Consider the following 20,639-nt stretch of genomic DNA (forward strand, 5'->3'; position numbering starts at 1 on the left):
TTCTTTATCTCTTCTGTATTTATAAAATATAATTTGAACTTTCTCTTCCAAAGATTCTTTCATTGGCAGAACAGATTCAGTTCACTGAAGATGTTGAAAGTGCTATCAAAGACCATAATCTGCAACAATTAGAATTAGAACTCATGGCTAAACTGGAACATTATACTAGCATTGATACTAGTATAGAAGATACTGGGAGTGCAGGTATGAAAATGACCATTAATACATAATTCTTTATAATGACTATGTAGTTGTATAGTATTTAACACTGTTTATTTAAACAGGAAATTAGGTAAAACTGCCTTGATTTGAGTTCATAAAGTTGAGTTACATAAAATTAGCCACCTATTACTGCCAAGATTAGTGTATTTAATATTTCAGAGTGAACAATAGATTTTCATTGAGATTAAAAATGATCTTGGAGCATCTGTATATTTGCAAACCTCTTTGCAAATATATAAATAAATTTGCTCTAGTGTTACGTTCCACTGGAACTGGCCAAAGAGCAGTTGAGGTACATTATGTCATGTACATTGTACATTATTCTGTACAACTTTGTCGGTGATTCTCTTTTTCTATCTCAGATAGATTCATCTGCCTCTGAGCTAATAATTCTTGAGTATCTTTGTAGCAAAACCAATAAAGTATTTATTCTCAAGACATGATTGTTCTGAATCTTATATAGTACAAATGGGTCAGAATACTTATGGCTTTGAGTGCTTATTCCTTTCTTTGACGAGAAGACGGGCTTTGAATGACTACCTCAGATGTGAAATTCTGTAGTGTAGGTTAGGTAAGATGGCTTTTACCCTATATGTGTAAAAAGACTCAATTTGACATATAGCTGACAGTCTTCCACCACATTTGTGTCGCTACTTACTGTATTAAATTCTAGTTTAGAATTTATGAACTGTTAATATCTGATATATTAATTAGGAATAGGATTCATATCACCTACCTTCAGCAGTCTGTAAGTGTGGTTCTTTATCTAAGCTCCTTTTCTGTGGTGTTTCTATAACCATTGGAGAAATGTCATCAGTTATAGAAGAGTGTTCATTCCATCTATTGTATAATACATTTACAGTAACTTTTTACTTTGAATAATAGGTGTGATTTTGAAGTGAGTTGCTTGATTGTCCCCACTTACTTTGGTTTAATTCCCATCATAGAATGGTGTAGGAGCACACAAACTGAATTTCTTTCAACTGAAACTAAATTAAAAAATATGTTCTCAGAGTACACTTAATGCACCAAATCTGCTAATTCATTCCACGTCACCCTAATTAGTCTGAGTAAAATCTCCAGAGTGCATGTAGTATGGTTTTCAGCAGATGAATTAACAGATTTTGCCACACTGACCACTAAAGTGGACATGAGTTGTAAATGCTCCTGGAATAAATTGCTTTCCAGAAGAGCCTCTACCTCTCTCTATTGAGTGTAGAGGCAGACAAAATCACTTCTAAATGACTGATGTTACATGATGATTCACATTCTCTGTCAGGACCTCATTTTATGCTGATTTATTTAGATAAGAAAGAACATTTCTATATATTATTGAAATGAGATCTGAATAAAATCGGGTGATACTAGAAAGCAGCACAATGAACTTGAGAATGGGCAACATGTATCTTCCTTCCTACACTGCTGCAATTTATTTTTCTTTTTTTGTGGTTATTTGCAGAATCGGGAATCCTTGAGCTCAAGCTTAAAGCTCTGATTCTTGATATCATTCATAACATTGATGTAGTGAAGCAACTGAATCAAGCTCAGGTTCACAGTGTTGAAGACTGGGCTTGGAAGAAGCAGCTGAGATTTTACATGAAAGACCAAAAATGTTACATTCAGATGGTAGATGCTGAACTCCAATATACTTACGAATATCAGGTGTGGTATTTTTAATTTTTATCTGGTGGCTTTTATATATGGGTCAAACACTTTCTCATTTCACAAATGTGGCTGGTTGTCTCCCAACTGTTGCCAAATTGAAAAACTTTGTTGTGTCCTTAACATGCTGCTTCATAGAAAATACTAAAAGACAGAGCAATCATTTTCATTTTTGATACTGGTGGGGTAAATGTAAGTTGTATGGAAAGCAACTACATTATCATATAAATATTGTTTAATATGCTTGCTACTTTTATATATCAGAGTGCAGTTTCATCTGTGTTGACCCCTTTTCTATAATTCTAAAATAAATTTTTACAATGCTTTGACATTTGATATAAAATCAAGAAAACATAACTGTAAACAAATTCATATACTTGATGAGACAGTAATCTTGACCGTTGTGTTATGTTTTCAAATTAATGACTTATGAATGAAATTAATGGAACTACATCTTCAATAATTTCTCTCTATTAATCAGTATAATTTATTTTGTTTCTGCAGGGTAATTCCCCTAAACTTGTTTACACACCTTTGACAGATAAGTGTTACCTAACTCTTACTCAGGCTATGAAGATGGGCCTCGGAGGAAATCCCTATGGTCCAGCTGGAACTGGAAAGACAGAATCAGTAAAGGCCTTGGGTGGACTTCTTGGAAGACAAGTATTAGTCTTTAACTGTGATGAGGTGAATATGGTTCTGTATAATTCAGGAAATGGATATCTATGCCCATACTTCACAAAGCAATATTATATTCTAGAAATACTTTTGAAATTTGTCAGTTTCCATTAGAATTTTGTGGCTCTTTCCAATGGAATATTTTTTAATAGATGGGAAGACAGTCTTTCATTACTTTCTTGTTATTTGAATTTTGATAGTATTCTTTTTAATTTTAAGGGCATTGATGTGAAGTCGATGGGGCGCATATTTGTGGGCTTAGTGAAGTGTGGTGCCTGGGGCTGTTTTGATGAATTCAATAGACTCGAGGAAGCTGTGTTGTCTGCAGTATCCATGCAGATTCAGACAATTCAACATGCATTGAAGAAACATAGTCCTGTATGTGAGATGCTTGGCAAAAAGGTACAGGAAAACTTACTTATTTTCTTCTTATTAAAATAATCTATAAACAACAGAGTCAAACTACTATGACTAAACATAGTCCATCCAACATTTCTGAATACAGTTGCATATTACAATTTACTATTACAATGCAATTCTAATGCTAGGTTGAAATGGATCACAATTCTGGAATTTTTATCACTCTGAATCCTGCTGGAAAAGGTTATGGAGGAAGACAGAAACTGCCTGATAACCTCAAACAACTTTTTAGGCCAGTTGCTATGACACATCCAGACAATGAACTCATTGCAGAAGTGATTTTGTATTCAGAAGGCTTTAAGGATGCTAAAACACTTGGTAGAAAATTAGTGGCTATTTTTAATCTAGCAAGGTAAGCTTTTTTTTTTTTTTCTTAGTCATGTTACCTTGCTAATTCTCCTCCCTCCTGCTTTTATTTTAGCATTATCCTTGTGGTTATCTCGCTGCCATCTTGTTTCTTCTCCATCTAGTCTATGTCAAGGCATGACTGTAGGAATACAACCTCTGCATACTTGCTTTTAAATTTCTGTAATATTTTATGACTTGGATATTGCAGAAAGCCATGTGTGAGAAACAAAACTAGACATAAAACCGAACGTTTCAAGTCATCTAAAGTTTTACATTCAATGCAGTTCTTAAATCTGAATGCTATGCCATACAAATCTCTGTAGATGCTAATCGAACTTATAAAATAAAAATATTGCAATATATTAGGAGGTTCAAGCATGAAAATATCTGGAATGCAATTATAATCTCAAGGTGGCAAAGTACTCCTCCCCTGTTTGCTCACTAAATATGGATGTGAGCATATGAATGCTCACAGGCATTGTGTTGAATTTAGACTCTGGAAGTTGTTGAAATGCAAGTGACTATTTGGTTATAAGTATGAATATCAGAGAGAACAAAGTTCAGAGGTTTTAATTAATGCTGTCAGGGACAATAATAAATACATTAGCAGTTGAATATAGTCCCTCTGAAAATTGCAGTGTCACTTATTATGTCTCTGAAATGCATTACAGATGGTGCTACAAATATTCAACAGTTTCTCTTTTGCCCAAACCCATATTAAGAGCATATTAATTCACCAAACAAAAAAAATTCAGGTGCTGTCACCTAAATCTTATTAAATTTTGCTGTTTTTAAATTTAGGGAGCTTCTGACACCACAGCAGCACTATGATTGGGGTTTACGAGCATTGAAGACTGTTTTGAGAGGCTGTGGCATTCTTCTTCATCAGCTGAAGAAAAGTGAAAGAAAGCAAGAAAGTAAGGCTGACCATGCCAAACTTTTGATTATTTAGGATATTGTACAGATATCATTCACTACAGCTTTCTTGTTCACTGGAGTTTTGAGAAGCCATGGCTTGCATTTGGAGGCAATGTAGAAAACAAACAAAAAAATCTGTGAAAGTCCTTCTTCATTAGATCACAAAAGACTGTTGTCATATTCCAGATTGAGCTTTTGTATGATAAGAATATAGATATAGGACTTTATTCTGGGATGATTTTGAGTGATTCTCAAAGACTCTTGTTTTCGCTTGGCTTAGGTCGGGAAAGTTGATCCTCTGATGCTGTCATTAGTCATCAGTCGTCAGACCATTTTGATTCTATTTGAGGTTTGCTACAATTGTCACATGGCATTAGATTCAGATTGGTAGCCAATTACAAGGACAGGTAGAAATGATAGGAATGTATTGGACTAGACTGGCTGACGTATTTTTTAAGATTTCTTAAATAATTTTTTTGTTGTTTAGATGTTAAATGAGTGGGAATTAAGTGTGGGATGGATGAGTGCACTTATTGTGCACTGCTACTCTTAGTCCCGCTTTAATCATTAGGCTATTATGTACTATCTGGGCAGCATCATAACCATCTCATATCTGTCTAGAATGCATTTGTGAGCATATATGGTACTTACAGTAAGGCACGCATCTAACTTCCAAGTAGTGGTACATGAACTTGAATGTAGTCTGCGCTATAACTCCACCTTCAGTGTCTTAGCAGTATGGGCTCAAGTGCTGATATATTCCAAGAAAAAAAAAAACAACAACCAAAAAACAGCTTAAACTGATCTGGCTTCTTCGCTTTTATTTCCAGTTAATGAAAGTCACATGGTGGTTCAAGCTCTGCGGCTTAATACCATGTCAAAGCTTACATTTGCAGACTGCGCCCGATTTGATGCACTGGTTAAAGATGTATTTCCTGGCATTGACTTTAAAGATGTGGAGTATGCTGAGTTAACTACAGCTTTACAAGAAGCCTTTGAAGAAGCAAACTTGGAAATTATAAGCACCCAGGTAAACATCAACTACAGCAACAAAACAATACGAGTTATTCTGAATTAGAACTGATTAATATTACATTTGTTTGACTCACTTCTGTATACTTTTGAAAGAAACCTTTTATAAAAAAGTGAGAATAACGAATAGTTAGATTCTAATTATACGTATATAAAAAAATAGATGTGTGTGTTTGAAGCATGGTAGATCAGTTGCGCAACTGAAAGAAAAATAGTGCAAGGAAAATTAAGATGTGAACGTGACACACAGTTTTGTTCAATCCGGTTAGAAATTCCAATGAATATTTTGGACAGTGAAAGAATGAAATATGTGAACATTTTGTTTTATCAAGCAGGTCTGTGTCTCATTATATTTATTTATTTTAGGGCTGGATGAAGTTTTGTGACTAAAGGTTCGTTAACTTCTCAGTAAAAATATGCCCTAAGAGGGCTGATATTTTTATATTAGTAATTTAGAGAAATGCTTCTAAAATGCAAAATAAGTTACTTGATATTCTTTAGTATCATAGTTTTAATTACTTCTGCAAATACCTATCGTTTCGAAAAACAAAATTATAGAAACAAAGTGACTGCATGCAAAGTAAATTGGAAATTGATTTAGATTTGCAACTTGACATAGCCGTTATCTCTTTTCTTATCTAGATCAAGAAGGCTTTGGAATTATATGAACAACTACGTCAAAGAATGGGTGTAGTTATTGTAGGTCCAAGTGGTGCAGGTAAATCGACACTTTGGAGGATGTTAAAGACAGCACTTGGTAAAACTGGCAAAGTCGTGAAACAGTACACTATGAATCCCAAAGCTATGCCTCGACATCAGTTGCTAGGCCACATTGACATGGATACCAGAGAATGGTCTGATGGTGTGCTTACAAATAGTGCTCGACAAGTGGTGCGAGAACCCCGAGGTATGTTTGTGAGGGAGGCTTAAATTACTGAAATTGTTTATTTTCAGTTGCATTTTTATATTATTATTTGTGCATAGCATAAGGTAAGAAAAACTTCTTGTGACAATCATAATCAAAACCACTGATATGTACTTTCCAAATTTTGTGAAAAGAGAGCAAAAACAGACATCAGAAGATAAAACATGTAAGGAATATCTTCAAAGAGTTTATATGTAAGTTATAATGAAGGAAGAGTAATAAATAGTGTTAAAATAGCAAGGAGTGATATTCTTTAAATGTTTTTCTGGGTTTGATATTTTATTTTTGTATCTGGAAATAGATATTACTTCATGGATAATTTGTGATGGTGATATTGATCCTGAATGGATTGAATCTTTGAATTCCGTTCTGGATGACAACAGATTGCTGACTATGCCTAGCGGAGAAAGAATTCAATTTGGCTCAAATGTCAACTTTATATTTGAAACTCATGACCTTAGCTGTGCCTCTCCTGCTACAATATCTCGAATGGGAATGATCTTTCTGAGGTAAGTCACAGCAGTATTACATACTTTTAAAGTAAGCGAATATACCTACTTTGTTTTTGAAAGGTAGTCTAAAGTGGATGGAGAAATTTAATTACTTGTTTATACTTATGAAGCAAGTTTACTTTAGATATTGTATGTCCCTTCTACGCTGTCCTGTTATAACCTTTTGGCTAATATATCTCAGCCTTTTTGAAGGAGTCACGGTGGATTCTTTGTTCATGTGTGACCCTTAGAGACCCCAAATATTGATTAGAAATCCTTGTTAAAGTCTTTCTCTGAACTTTTCCTAGAATTTTTTTGTTCCTTTTGAACCAGTCTATGTGAAGATATGGATGCTTTCTATTTGTTTGAATCCTGTTTTCTGTTTTGTTTTGACTTAGTGATGAAGATACAGATCTTAATTCTCTGACAAAGTCTTGGCTAAGAAGTCAGCCAGAGGAATGCAGATATAACCTTGAAAATTGGATTGGGGACTATTTTGAAAAGGCTTTAAACTGGGTTGTGAAAAAGGTTAGTAACTCAATACATTTTCAGCTTCTGTTAAGATGATCCATTTACTTAGTTTTAACACTGAAGAGATCATTCATATTAGTTTTTAAATTTTAAGTAAAAAAAACTCAGTGCTTTTTTGGTTGCTGTTTTCTTCATAAGATTAATACTGAAACCATTCTAATCAGTTTCCGAAACTAATTGCTGTACTTAAAGTTTTGAAGCATTTAATACCATTTTAACTAGTTAAAGCCATGTATTTCTGTGAAACTTAATATCTGTCTTTAATTTTCCATACCAGACGTTTCTTTGTATGTTTTCAAAGAGATGAAATATCTGAATGTCTAAACTAAAAAATGAAGAAGTGAAGAAATTCTTTTTCTAGATTTAAGTTATCGACTATAACAGAAAAAAAAAAGCTGAAATTTGAAAAGTTGCACAGTGTAGACTGGAGCTTCACCACGGGCTGCAGGGGAATCTCTGCTTCAGCGCCTGGAGCACCTCCTCCTCCTCCTCCTTCTTCACTGACCTTGGTGCCTGCAGAGTTGTTTCTCTCATGTATTCTAACTCCTCTCTTCAGCTGCAATTCTGCAGTTGGATTTTTTTCCCCCTTCTTAAATATGTTATCCCAGAGGTGCTACCACCGTCACTGATTGCCTGAGCCTTGGCCAGCAGTGGGTCTGTCTTGGAGCCGACTAGCATTGGCTTTACTAGACGTGGGGGAAGCTTCTAGAAGCTTCTCACAGAAGCCACCCCTGTAGATCCCCCTGCTACAAAACCTTGCCATGCAAACCCAGTACAGGGATGTACATCAAGATAATTGTTCTGCATATGCTATATTTTCTTAAGTAATCTGGATGCTTCCCTGCCTCCCCTTCATCTGAAGGAGTTGCATTTGCATTGAACAAGTGGCTTATGTTGCACAAAACAGTATTTAGGAGAAATCACCACTGCCGTGGATAGTTAAGCTAGTATCTGAGAGACCTGCATTACCTCCCCTTGGGGAACACATATGATCCTGTTGTGTTTTTAATATTATTTCCCATCTTGCTTCTTTCACTCACAGAGATTTTTAGACTTTTAAATTATCTTCAGGTGGATACAGAGGGAAAACCATGACACTGATCCTAAGGCTGCAAATCCCCTTTGGTGCTAAAGAGCAAAATCCATAAAGAATCTATTTGTGACAAAGATTTCCAGTATACAGTTATGTTGATTGCTTATAGATTCTCAAAATCTGTAAGGAAAGTTCTGATTGCTTATCCTAAATTACATCAGTACATAGTCTGGAATTAAAACTTCCAAATCAATGCTTTAAAATAATTTCATGTCAAGTGAATTTTCTAGAACAACAGCAGTATTGAGATATTTCATAATTTGTGATGTGTCAAAGAGCAATGAGTAATAGTCTGTTAGCAATGTTTTTATTTTTAGGAATACATTTTTAGGAATTTATTTTTAAGAATATATTCAAATCTACATCTTGCAATTTACAGAACGACTCTGTGGTAGAAACCAGTTTGGTTGGAACTGTGATGAATGGACTGTCTCATCTTCATGGGTGCACTGATCGTGGCCAGTTTATTATTAACTTGTTACGGGGTCTTGGTGGCAATCTGAATATGAAATCGCGACAAGAATTTGCAAAAGAGGTAATAATCTTTTTTACCAAGTTTATTAAAAATTTCTCAGTATATATAGCAGGAATAGTGATTTTCTGTCTTCTAACAATGCAAATTTACACTAGTAGAATATCTGCTCTAATATGTTTGCAATCTGTGCTGTCTATAGTGAAATAGCTCAGAAGTAAATGAATGTTTCGTATGTCACTGATAACGCTGCTAAGTGCATCCAGCCCAGATAACAATCCTGTGGTGTTGCACCAAGACATACAGAATGGCCTCTGTCCACACTGTTTTATGCGAGGACCAACTATAGCAGGCTGTGTGTGTATGGAGTCATAGAACAGTTGGAAGGGACCTTTAAAGGTCACCTAGTCCAACGTCCCCTGCAATGAGCGGGGATATCTTCAACTAGATCAGGTTGCCCAGAGCCCTGCCCAACCTGACCTTGAATTTTTCCAGGGATGGGGCATCTACCACCTCTATGGGCAACCTGTGACAGTGTTTCACCAGTCTCAGCGTAAAAAAAATTCTTCCTTCTATCTAGTCTAAATCTTCCCCCTTTTAGTTTACAGCCATTACCCTTTGTCCTTTTGTAACAGGCCCTGCTAAAAAGTTTGTCCCCATCTTTCCTTTAGGTCCCCTTTAAGTACTGAAAGGCTGGTATAAGGTCTCCCCGGAGCCTTCTCTTCTCCAGCCTGAACAACCCCAATCTCTCAGCCTGTCATTATAGGAGAGATGTTCCATCCCTCTGATTACTTTTGTGTCCCTCCTCTGGGCCTGCTTGAACAGGTCAAGTCTTTCTTGTGCTGAGGGCTCCAGAGCTGGACACAGTTCTCCAGGTGGGGTCTCACCAGAACGGAGTAGAGGGGCAGAATCACCTCCCTCAACCTGCTGGCCACACTTCTTTTCATGCAGCCCAGGATATGGTTGGCTTTCTGAGCTGCGAACGCACGTTGCTGGCTCATGTCCAGCTTTTCATCCACTGATATCCCCAAGTCCTTCTCAGCAGGGCTGCTCTCAATCCCTTCATCCCCCAGCCTGTACTCATCATCTGAACATTGAGCCATTGACCACTACTACCCTCTGGATGTGACCATCCAACCAATTCCTCATCCACTGAACAGTTCACCCATCAAATCCTTAGTTCCCCAATTTAGAGAGAAGGATGTTGTGGAGGACCACGTCAAAGGCCTTACGGAAGTCCAGATAGATGACACCTGTAGTTGTTCCCTTATGCACTGATTTAGTCACTCCTACATAGAAGGCCATAAGGTTGGTCGAGCTGGACTTGCCCTTGGTGAAGCCATGCTGGCTGTCTTGAATCACCACCCCGTCTTCCATGTACCTTAGCATAGCTTCAAGGAGAATCTGTTCCATGATATTCCCAATATGTATTGTGATCTTCACAATGTGTATTTGTATATGTAATACAGATTTTTCTGGTTGGTTTTTTTTCTGTTAAGAATGCTTGAAATAATAATATGAGGGCTTTGGGGCACCTCACCAGGGAGGCGTTCTTACAGCATTATTTTGAGATTATGTATTGTATGCGCTGGGGTGTGGTTCTGTCTTTGCGTAGATATTCAAGGGCACAAGGACTAGGGAATAGTGTTGGAAAACTATGTGGGTATACTGGTCCATAGTGTCTACAGAAGGCTGTCCCTGGAGATAGTTATCTCCCCAGCCACACTTGGCGTTTGTGTTGGAGAGAAGGAAATAGTTACTTCCAAAAGACATCCTGGAGTTCTAACATACAAGGCAGATGGTAAAGGTGTTAGCTTTGGGAATTAGCTATTGCTGCATGTGAAGAAGTTATCTTGTTCTTATGATTATTATTAAGTATGTTGCCTAATATGAAAAGAGTTTGTATAAAGCCTTACTAAATACAGTTTATCTCCTTTATATTATGAAAAAGTAATATGTGTAGAATAATATGGTACTGTTTAGTTATGGACTTAATCATACAGCATATGCATAATGACTGAATTTTCAAAGGCAGCCTTAAAACTATCAAATTGAAGAATCGAATGTTTGATTTTACAGAATTATTTTTTGAAAATTCTTTAGATTAGCTTGAAATGGTAGATATTGTCATTAGGAGTATAAATTTTACAGAAGCTTTATTTTTATTTTCTTTAAAGATCTTCAGTTGGGCACAAGAATCTCCACCGGATCCAAGGAAGCCCCTGGACACGTATTATGACACTGACACGGGACAGCTAATGCTGTATCAGCTGAAAAAAACTGAAAATCTAACAGCTGATGACTTCAGTAATCCCCAAACGCTTCCCGTCATCCAAACCCCTGACATGCAGAGAGGTTTAGATTACTTTAGACCCTGGCTCGACTTTAACAATAAGCAGCCATTTCTTCTTGTGGGTCCTGAAGGATGCGGAAAGGGGTAAAAAATATTTCCTATTTTAAGCAGAATATACTTCTAGCTGTTTGACAAAGTTTGTAATATTTTGCTATACTGGTTTTATCATTTGGCTTTCTGCTAGAATATCACTTATTTAGGTTACTAATGGAACAAACCTTCTGTAGTGGCAAATATATAAATTCTTAGGAGGATCTATGGGGAAGCTCAGGCTGCCGCTGTGCATCTAGGACATCCGAACGAGGCTTTAGATATGAAACAGGACCTTTGGAAAACCTGTTCTGTCAGGGAGCAACAGCTGAAAGGCACATGAGGAATCTGGTCTCATCTCCAGAGGCACTAGATGCCTGTGTGCAGGCAACTGAATTTAGCTCATCCCATTGCCTGTTTTAGGTTCCTTATTTAGATGGATTGGATCACTATCTACAAGGTATTTAGCCTAAGTATTTGTTTTGTGTAGCTGTATGCTACGCTTTTATTGAATTTCTCGAATGGAAAATATTACAATTTTAAAGGCAAACCTCATGTATCACCTGTTACATAAATAAAGTGTGTAGTATGTGCATTTTAATTCAAAAACTATACAATATCTTTGGATACACAGTATTTGAATGCATTTATGTATTGCTTATGTTTATATGTACGTACACATTTGCTTTTTTAGGATGCTTCTTCATTATGCATTTTCTCAACTCCGATCCACTCAGATTGCTACCATTCACTGCAGTGCACAAACTACTTCTCAACATCTTTTACAAAAATTAAGTCAAACTTGCATTGTTATCAGTACAAACACTGGGCGAGTATATAGACCAAAGGACTGTGAAAGACTTGTTTTGTATTTAAAGGATATCAATCTACCCAGACCTGATAAATGGGGAACAAGCACTCTCGTGGCTTTTCTACAGCAGGTGAGCGCTTTTGTCTGTTATTTATAAAGAGATTTCGGTATAATGGAAATAGTTTAGTGTATGTAGTAAATACATGCTTTGTTTATTTTCAGAGTTAACATCCTGCATCCGTATTGACATTAGGTTTTTTTGTACTTTGATAGAATATGTAGGTGTCAACAGGAAATAAGATACCATTTTTATTTGGCTTATATGCATAAGGTCAGGTTGGACGGGACTCTGAGCAACCTGATCTAGTTGAAGATGTTCCTCCTTATTGCAGGGGGGTTGGACTAGATAACTTTGAAAGGTCCCTCCAAACCCAAACCTTTCTATGATTCTATGGTAAGTAAATAAAGACGGTGCTTGCCTCAGTGATTTATAATGCAGTAGGCATATGAATGACAAGAAAATCACCAGTAGTCAGCATTGATTCATCAAGGGCAAGTCATATTTGACCAATTTGATAAACTTCTATGATGAAATGACAGACCTGGTAGATGAGGTAAGAGCAGTGGATATAGTCAACACTAAGGTTGTTGATGCTGTCTCCCAAAAGATCCTCACAGAAAGGCCATTGATGTATGGGCTGGATGAGCAGAGAGTGAGGTGCATTGAAAACTGGCTGAACAGTCAGGCCCAGAGGGTGGTGATCTAGCACAAAGTCTAGTTGGAAGCCAGTATCTGTTTAACATCTTCATTAATGATCTGGACATTAGGGCAGAGTGTACCCTCAGCAAGTTTGCAGCTGACACCAAACTGGGAGGAGTGGTATACCTCTGGTAGTTAAGAAAGCAGTAGTGATGGTATACTTCTCACTAGGTTTTTTTATTATTATTTTTTAAGATACTTTGTTGGCTTTATTTTAATGAAATATTTGTTTAATTATTGAAGGTTCTTACCTATCAAGGATTTTATGATGAAAATCTGGAGTGGGTTGGTTTAGAAAACATCCAAATTGTGGCTTCCATGTCTGCTGGAGGAACATTAGGAAGACATAAACTTACCTCCAGATTTACCTCTATTGTTCGTCTTTGTGCGATTGAGTAAGTATGTGGAAATCGTTTGACTCAGAACTCAGATTCAGCCTCTGTTTATAGGGCCCTTGCTCAGTTTAGTCTTTATGAAGATGTGGCTATTCTAGTCTTTCATCTTTTCTAACAATTTGGGATCTTCAGATTTGGTACTGTTTGGTGCCTCTTGGCACTAGAAACCAGCTAAGTAGCAATCTGTAGCTACCTATTGATAGTGAAGTGTTTGAGATATGTTTCCTGTTGGATGATTTTGCTTTAAGTAAACTGCTTTCTGCAGCTTTATATTAAGGTACTGTTTGCTTACAAAATTAGAAAAATTGTAAAGAAGTAAGTTTGTTTGTTTGTTTTTAAGTTTCAACACTTTTACAGATGTATTTAGAAAAATTCTGAGTGGCCTATTGCAATAAAACATTAATTTTTCTTTGCTGCTAGATGGAGATGGTATTCATTGAAATGTCTCAGTAATTGTGTATATAACTTTGAATCTCTTTTAATAAAAAAATTAGCAATGATAGTCCTTAATGATTACTTTTTTTTTTTCTTTGTAGCTATCCAGAAAGAGACCAACTGCAAACTATTTATAGCGCCTACTTGGAACCTGTACTGCATAAAAACCTAAAGAATCACCCTGTTTGGGGTTCTTTACCAAAAATACATCAGCTAGCAGGATCTATGGTTCAAGTATATGAACAGGTATGGAAATTTAAATTTTTTTTTCAAGGAGATGGAGAACTCAGTTGTTGGTTTGTTTATTTGTTTTAAATAATTAGCTTTAGATATTAACAAGAAAATAAAAAAAATTATCAGCATTAAAATCCAAGCTTATATCTTTCTCATAATGTTGATATCAATTTTATCAAGGTATTAGAGAGAACCTGAGTAAGCGGTAAGTGCCCTTGCTTTCCTACAGATTTATTGTATGATTTTTGCAAGCATTTTAACCCCTCTATGCTTTCAGTTCCTGATTTATAAAATGTGTATAGTAGTGTTTTCCTACTTAATGGATGAGAAGACAGTGTACTTCAAAGACTGTTATGTGCTCAGATGTTACGGATGATGTTATGAATAGAGATATGAGGGTAGAGTCCTTTACACACATCAAAGACTACCTATTAAAATTTTACACTGTTAAAAATAGGTATTTAGACACACAAGTTCATTTTCTCCTCCCACTTAAAATTTTATGGACTTCTATCTAGCAAAACACTTAAGTACTTGCTTTTCTTAATCATGTACGTAGCCTTACTGGGGTAGGTACTGTGGCAACGTAAGTGCTTTCAACAATGTATGTGTGTCCCTGTCTAGACAGAATCACGATAGAAACCTGATCTTTATGACTGGAATGTGTTTATAGTCACTGGCTGGCATGCACCAGTTAGCAGAAGTTTCATATGATATTATCAATGTGTTCTAAGAAATCTTAAGTTTAAAACTTATCACACCAGGACCAAATAACTGATGAAGGCAGTTATTCTTTGAATTAAAGATATGGTTGTAAATTCAAATATCCTCTCTGGGCAAAGAGTTAGTAAGAAGTCTGTTGTAGTGACTAAGTATTACTGATTTAGGTTGGGTTTTTTCATACTTTTATATTTCCTTTGCATTTTATGTTTGGTATTGCTTTTAAAAAAATTGTGTGTTTTGTCTAATGATACCGCACTAAAAGTCCTAAGTGACGTGTGCAATTGTTTGCATCAAAAATGGTATAGAAGAAATGTTCAAATTATGAAAAAATCTTTGGTGGTCAGAAAACAAAATTTAAACAGTTCATCTCTGCACTTTTAAAAAAACAACCTAAAGAGTGCAGTAATAAAATATCTAAATATATAGACCAACTAGAAGACTAATTTATCTGGTATTTTAGAAGAATTTAAAGCTACATTTCCAGGTCCTTTACATTTTAAAACATCACTTTCTCCCCCACCTCCCTTAACTTCTGTTTTTAGGTACGAGTGAAATTCACAGTTGATGATCACAGTCATTACCTTTTTACACCATGTATTCTAACTCAGTGGGTTCTTGGTTTATTCAGATATGATTTAGCAGGTGGTAAGTCACTTATTTGGTTTTCATTGATAAAGCAGTTCTAAAATGTTGTAAATTATTATTGATGTCAGTCCTACTGTTGACTCCACATGCAACTTGTTCACATATGGTACTCTTTCTTAACTGTGCACTGCCTGTAACTCAGTAGAGGGAAAAAACGCCTAACAGTTCATTCCATAACATATAGTAAACAAGTTTAAAAAACTCCAGTGGTGTTTTGAAACATGTGTGGGAGCTATTTATAGATGAAGAGAAATAGTAGGTTGAGGCTGCATTCTCTACTATGGGAACTTGAAGTGTACTCCCTAATAACCACCATTTTTTTCTGTTTTTTTTTGGGGGGGGTTGGGTTGTGGGGTTTTTGAGCATATGTCTTGTCTTCTGTATTCCCAGAGACTTGCCTGTCATGCTTGGTTTTTTTATACCTGGTTGTATAAACCTGGTGAGGTGACTGTGGAACTATAACTAATACATGTCATCTATGACCTACTTAACAAAAGAAGAGTGTAACCACCCTTAAACATCTACAAAACACCTAGAAAACTCTCTCGTCTGTGTAAAAGTTAACAAATATCTGTATAGGAGCATAAATATTCTCACAATTTGGGAATGCTTGATAATTACAGTCTAGTCTGGAAGTTCTTTCCTTAACTTTGGAAATGGTGAAATTTATAAAGGTATTCAGTGTTGCGTGCTTTTCCAGATAGACAGCATAGGCTTTTTTCTAATCTTTTTTTTGTCTCTGAAATTGCTATTATTACTAGATCATGAGCAATTACTCCTTATTGTGTTTTAGCTCTTACATTATTTAAAACATTACATAGAGGGCTGCTTAAGGAGTATAAAAGTGATAAGAATGTTGTGCTCGCTTTCCATTTATTTTCTGGGATCATCAGATGGTATAAATGTAGAATGAATGAGGTCAGAAAAACTACATTGATCATCACTGAATGCGTAATCTCAGCCCATTCAAGGACTCCTTTGCCATATCTGAAGGTGACATTTGCATACTCTTTTTCATATGAACAATATGGCATGTCATCTTAGATGTGCGAAGAATATTGAGGCTTTTTATTCTCTAGGGGCATTTTGGAATTCAGACTGTTTTGGGTATTTATTGTTATTTTAGTATTTGTTATCAGTCTTTCTCTTCTCCTTTAAAACAGTCTCCTGTGTTTTCTTGTTTTCATTGCCTGGAATTTTGTCTTTTGATTTTTACTTTGAGTGCAACACCTTCTTCATTTTCATTAGAATGCTGGCACTAAACTGGAGAACTTGTTTAATAGAATGCATTTAATTTTATCTTGTAATGATGCATAAAGATATTATTAAAAACCACTTCATGTTTACTTTTTCTCTTATTTCCTCCTTACTGATGCTCTCCTGCTGGTATGTAATTTCACTTACTCATTTTCAATCTCATATTTTGAAATGGAAAATTTGAGAAATGTAAAATTTATTATAAATATATGAAGTTAAATTTCTCCTTAAATTTTGTAGGATCATCAATACAAACTGCAGACTATGTATTGGAAATTGTTGCTTATGAAGCACATCGTTTGTTCCGTGACAAAATTGTTGGCATGAAAGAAATTAATGTATTTGATAATATTTTGATGAAAGTGTTTCAAGGTGATTGGGGCTCAGATGCTCTGGACAATATGTCAGGTAAACCATTTAAGGCATACTACACAAACTTGAAACATCTGTTTAGGAACTGCCTAATCAAATCAGTGTGATCAAGTCAGATAGCATATGAGCTGAACGCCTAAACTTTCAAATGTTTCCTTTTATTTTCACAGATATCTTCTACGTAACTTGGGGAGCTTGTCAAGAGGCATTCATCACACCAGGACAGGCACTACCACCACATGGGAGGCCACTTGGCAGACTAAACTCAACAGACCTGAAAGATATTATTCAAAAAGTGAGACAAGACTAAAGAATATACACATCAAGGATTCATGGCAATTATTCTAGACTTTTTTTTGCAGGAAGTAACATGCAAGCACCAGGTTTGGGATGGGGTCTGCTTCTTATTCAAGGAATCATCTTTTGCATTTGCTCAAGTGAGGAAAGGTTTCTGATGCTGTGTGGCAGGCAGTAGGAAGTATCATGTAGGAAGGTTATTTTAGTGAAAGGGCATCAGTCACGTTTTTTGGTGATTTACAACAGTTTGATAAAAAACATTTTGAGAAACATTGATGTGCATATAAGTTTGTGTATAGTTTGAGTACCAAAGTGTTTTATTAATTGTTTACTTTCTGAATTTGTAAATTGCTAAATGTAATTTTTATTTGAAGAAATACAAGTGGATTGTTTGGAGATTTGGCATGCTTTTAAACAGAAAAGTACAAAAAATGAGCTTGATGAGGAAATGCAAGCATGTTAATTCTGCTAGGCTAGTAGTGTTTGATGGAGTGCTCTTGTAGATGGGAAACTACTCCCTCTCCTTAACTGCCGACTTGTAACTTATAGACTATATGGAAAATGATAAAGTTCAATAGCCTCAGTAATCAGAGTTTGTTCTTTTTTTCTGACTACACAATTACATTGGGCTTCAAAGATGAGGTTTTATTAAGTATAACAAGGCCAGAAATTAATCTTAGGATCTGTTATTAAGTGTGTTTCACTAGTAAATTCTATAATCTGCAATTAGGCAGCAATTAGCTGCCTAAAACACTCTTCTAAATTATGTATTAACTGATCTATAGTCAGAGACACAGCTCAGACTTTGTTCTGGTCCATTATTTAATTTTAATGAATTCAGTGGTAGATTTCTATTTCAATATATCAAAGACTTCTAGGGTATCCTGGTGCTGGGGGTAGTGTAATCTGTTCATTACTGGTAAAGGGCATGTGAGGTATCTAAATTCTGTCACATAAATCATTTATTTGTAATGAATACCAGCGTGACCTCTTAAGCTTTCAGGCCCTTCTTTTCTAAACTTTTAAAAGTTGGATGCTTTCATATCTTACTGCTTTTTTTTTGTCTTTTTTAATAGGGTATTATTCATTATGGGCGAGACAAAAAAGAGGTAGAGATTTTATTGTTCCAAGAAGTCCTCAGTTATATGTCTAAAGTGGACAGAGTGCTAAGTTTTCCTGGAGGATCGCTTCTTTTGGCAGGACGGAGTGGTGTAGGTCGGCGAACAGTTACCTCTTTAGTTAGTCACATGCACGGAGCTGTCCTGATTACTCCCAAAATTTCCAGAGGCTATGAGCTGAAGCAGTTCAAAAATGATCTTAAACATGTAAGTCACTCAGTGTCTTCCACTTCGTAGTGTTGTAGGCGTGTATTAAAAAAACATAAAAGAATATGGGTATTTTGAAGGACACAAAAATGTTGTGTGAAGAGATATTTAAAGAAAAGCAAAATCAACAGTCTAAATGAAACAAGTAGATTTTTAGGAGTTCTCAGTGTCTAGATGTGTATAGTGTCCTTTAGAGTAATTACCCAAAACTTACCAGAGCTGTTTTTATGAGTATTGTGGACTTCATAAATTCTAAGTTTGTGTGAATACTGGAGGAGGTTTTTTTATGTATAACTTTTCACATTTGTGTTTGTTTTATTTTCTCTGTACTATGGTCGGACAGTGATTCAGTAGCTGAATCAAGTAAAATTTTAGTGATTGATGAAAGTGTACATATTATTTAAAAACGTGCAAACCTTGAATCAGGAGTTTCCCAGTACCTTCAGCAATGCTAAAGAAAATTCTGTATCTATGCCCACACACAAGAGCGATACAACTCTATAATTGAGTTGCATCTGGAACATAAACATACTTTATGGAAGAGTCTGTTTGAATTATTGTTTTCATTACCAAGCTGTACATCTAGGTAGAATATTCTTTATATTTGGTATCTCATATAATTGAATCACCTAGTAATCTTTCGTAAATACATAATAGTGTAGACACTGTGGAGAAAATAGGTATGTAATACATAATCAAGGAAAGATTATCATCCTCTTATGAACAATACATACATTCCATATGCAGAGATTTAAATGTCTCCCCTACTTCTAGGTGATGGAGCTTGCGGGCATTGAAGCACAGCAGGTGGTATTGCTGCTCGAAGACTATCAGTTTGTTCATTCCACATTTCTTGAGATGATCAACAGTTTACTGTCTTCAGGTGAGACAAGTCCAAAGAGATTATAGTACTACTTTTACCACACAGTGTTAGCTCAATGAGAGAGAATTAGATGATGTTTTCTAACTTTATGTCCATACCAGAAGTGTTAGTTAGCTTTCTACACTGTTTTAGCTAGAGTGCTTGTTCATGAGAAACTGCCTTGAAGTTCACTTAGCTATCCTTTAAGCCACCCTACAGTACGGGTGCTCTCAAGTCCTCAAAGTTGAAAGTAACTTATTTCAAAGGAGTTCTTTATACTAGTGTAACAAAATAATAATGTTTTCTACTCTACAGCTTCCCTTTTCTAAGAAAATTCAAATTGAGAGGTGTTCCAATGTTTTGTAAGATTTTATAGACTGAGACCTTTACTTACATGAACACCAGCAAAGCCCACTTTTCTTAAAGTAATGAGGTGATAAATAATAATAATAAATAACAAAAGTGACTTTATTTTGTTATCTAGTTTTGTTCCTCCATCAGAGAGATCATTGAAGGACTGAGTCTAACTAATTACATGTTTTTTGGAATTGCAGTAGTTTAAGAGCTGATGGATAAGAGCACCAGATTCTCCTGTCTTCTGGGTGCAAATCCAAGTCTCCTTACAGTATCAGATTCTTGTCATCTAGTATTAAACCTCTGTGTCTGAGGACCTAGATAACTACTTTCTTTCATGTTTCTGTTTCCTGGTATATGACAAAGTCTGGTTTGATTTGTTTTGTATGCAGTATTGGATCACTGTCTTCGGGTAGATTTGGCTTAGTTTTTGAAGTGTATTTCAGTAATATAAACAAAGTATGCTGTTTAAATTAAATGGAATCACTATAATTTGGTTTTTGTTTTCACGATACCATGAAAAGAATAATGAAGTACAGGGGATGATACTCATGAAAGTAAGGAGGTGACTCTATACAGAGGATTCAAAGGAATTTGAAGAATTACATTGTATTTGATCTGACATTTTAAATGCATTCTTGAAATAGGAGAAGTTCCTGGGCTATATAAAACAGAAGAATTAGAACCATTGCTGTCTCCTCTGAAGGATCAAGCTTCACAAGATGGATTTACAGGACCAATTTTCAACTATTTCACATACCGTATGTGAACAGAATTATAAGTTATAATTTATTACAAAGTTACAAAAGGGGTATAATAATGGACCAATTTCTAACGTGGTTCTTGTTTTGTGTGCATTTTTAACTTCCAGTTAGTTATTAAAAACCAGGGAGGAATAATAATTACACTGCGATATTTGAGGGCACAAAACCCTCAGCTTAAAATTCATTCTTCTGTCTGAAATTTTGTACCCATGAGTATTCTACAAATCTAT

General features: G+C 35.6%; 1 protein-coding gene across 3 annotated transcripts in view; it reads left to right on the forward strand.

Moving 5' to 3' along the window:
- Positions 1 to 20,639, forward strand: part of DYNC2H1 (dynein cytoplasmic 2 heavy chain 1) — a 178,041-nt gene that overhangs the window by 29,864 nt on the left and 127,538 nt on the right. The window contains exons 31-51 of one of the 3 annotated variants that reach the window (XM_063330001.1): positions 54 to 204; positions 1,682 to 1,884; positions 2,389 to 2,571; positions 2,782 to 2,964; positions 3,111 to 3,334; positions 4,132 to 4,247; positions 5,079 to 5,278; positions 5,923 to 6,187; positions 6,507 to 6,714; positions 7,095 to 7,224; positions 8,700 to 8,855; positions 10,970 to 11,229; positions 11,870 to 12,116; positions 12,990 to 13,141; positions 13,678 to 13,822; positions 15,076 to 15,178; positions 16,676 to 16,843; positions 16,978 to 17,102; positions 18,181 to 18,429; positions 19,204 to 19,312; positions 20,293 to 20,406. In XM_063330001.1, coding sequence (XP_063186071.1) covers positions 54 to 204; positions 1,682 to 1,884; positions 2,389 to 2,571; positions 2,782 to 2,964; positions 3,111 to 3,334; positions 4,132 to 4,247; positions 5,079 to 5,278; positions 5,923 to 6,187; positions 6,507 to 6,714; positions 7,095 to 7,224; positions 8,700 to 8,855; positions 10,970 to 11,229; positions 11,870 to 12,116; positions 12,990 to 13,141; positions 13,678 to 13,822; positions 15,076 to 15,178; positions 16,676 to 16,843; positions 16,978 to 17,102; positions 18,181 to 18,429; positions 19,204 to 19,312; positions 20,293 to 20,406 — 3,691 coding nt within the window. The remainder of the gene's footprint in view (positions 1 to 53; positions 205 to 1,681; positions 1,885 to 2,388; positions 2,572 to 2,781; positions 2,965 to 3,110; positions 3,335 to 4,131; positions 4,248 to 5,078; positions 5,279 to 5,922; positions 6,188 to 6,506; positions 6,715 to 7,094; positions 7,225 to 8,699; positions 8,856 to 10,969; positions 11,230 to 11,869; positions 12,117 to 12,989; positions 13,142 to 13,677; positions 13,823 to 15,075; positions 15,179 to 16,675; positions 16,844 to 16,977; positions 17,103 to 18,180; positions 18,430 to 19,203; positions 19,313 to 20,292; positions 20,407 to 20,639) is intronic. The other 2 variants (XM_063330007.1, XM_063330017.1) reach the window with 2 other exon arrangements.

The sequence above is a fragment of the Chroicocephalus ridibundus genome, chromosome 1 (genome assembly GCF_963924245.1).
Source record: "Chroicocephalus ridibundus chromosome 1, bChrRid1.1, whole genome shotgun sequence".
Classification (NCBI taxonomy): domain Eukaryota; kingdom Metazoa; phylum Chordata; class Aves; order Charadriiformes; family Laridae; genus Chroicocephalus; species Chroicocephalus ridibundus.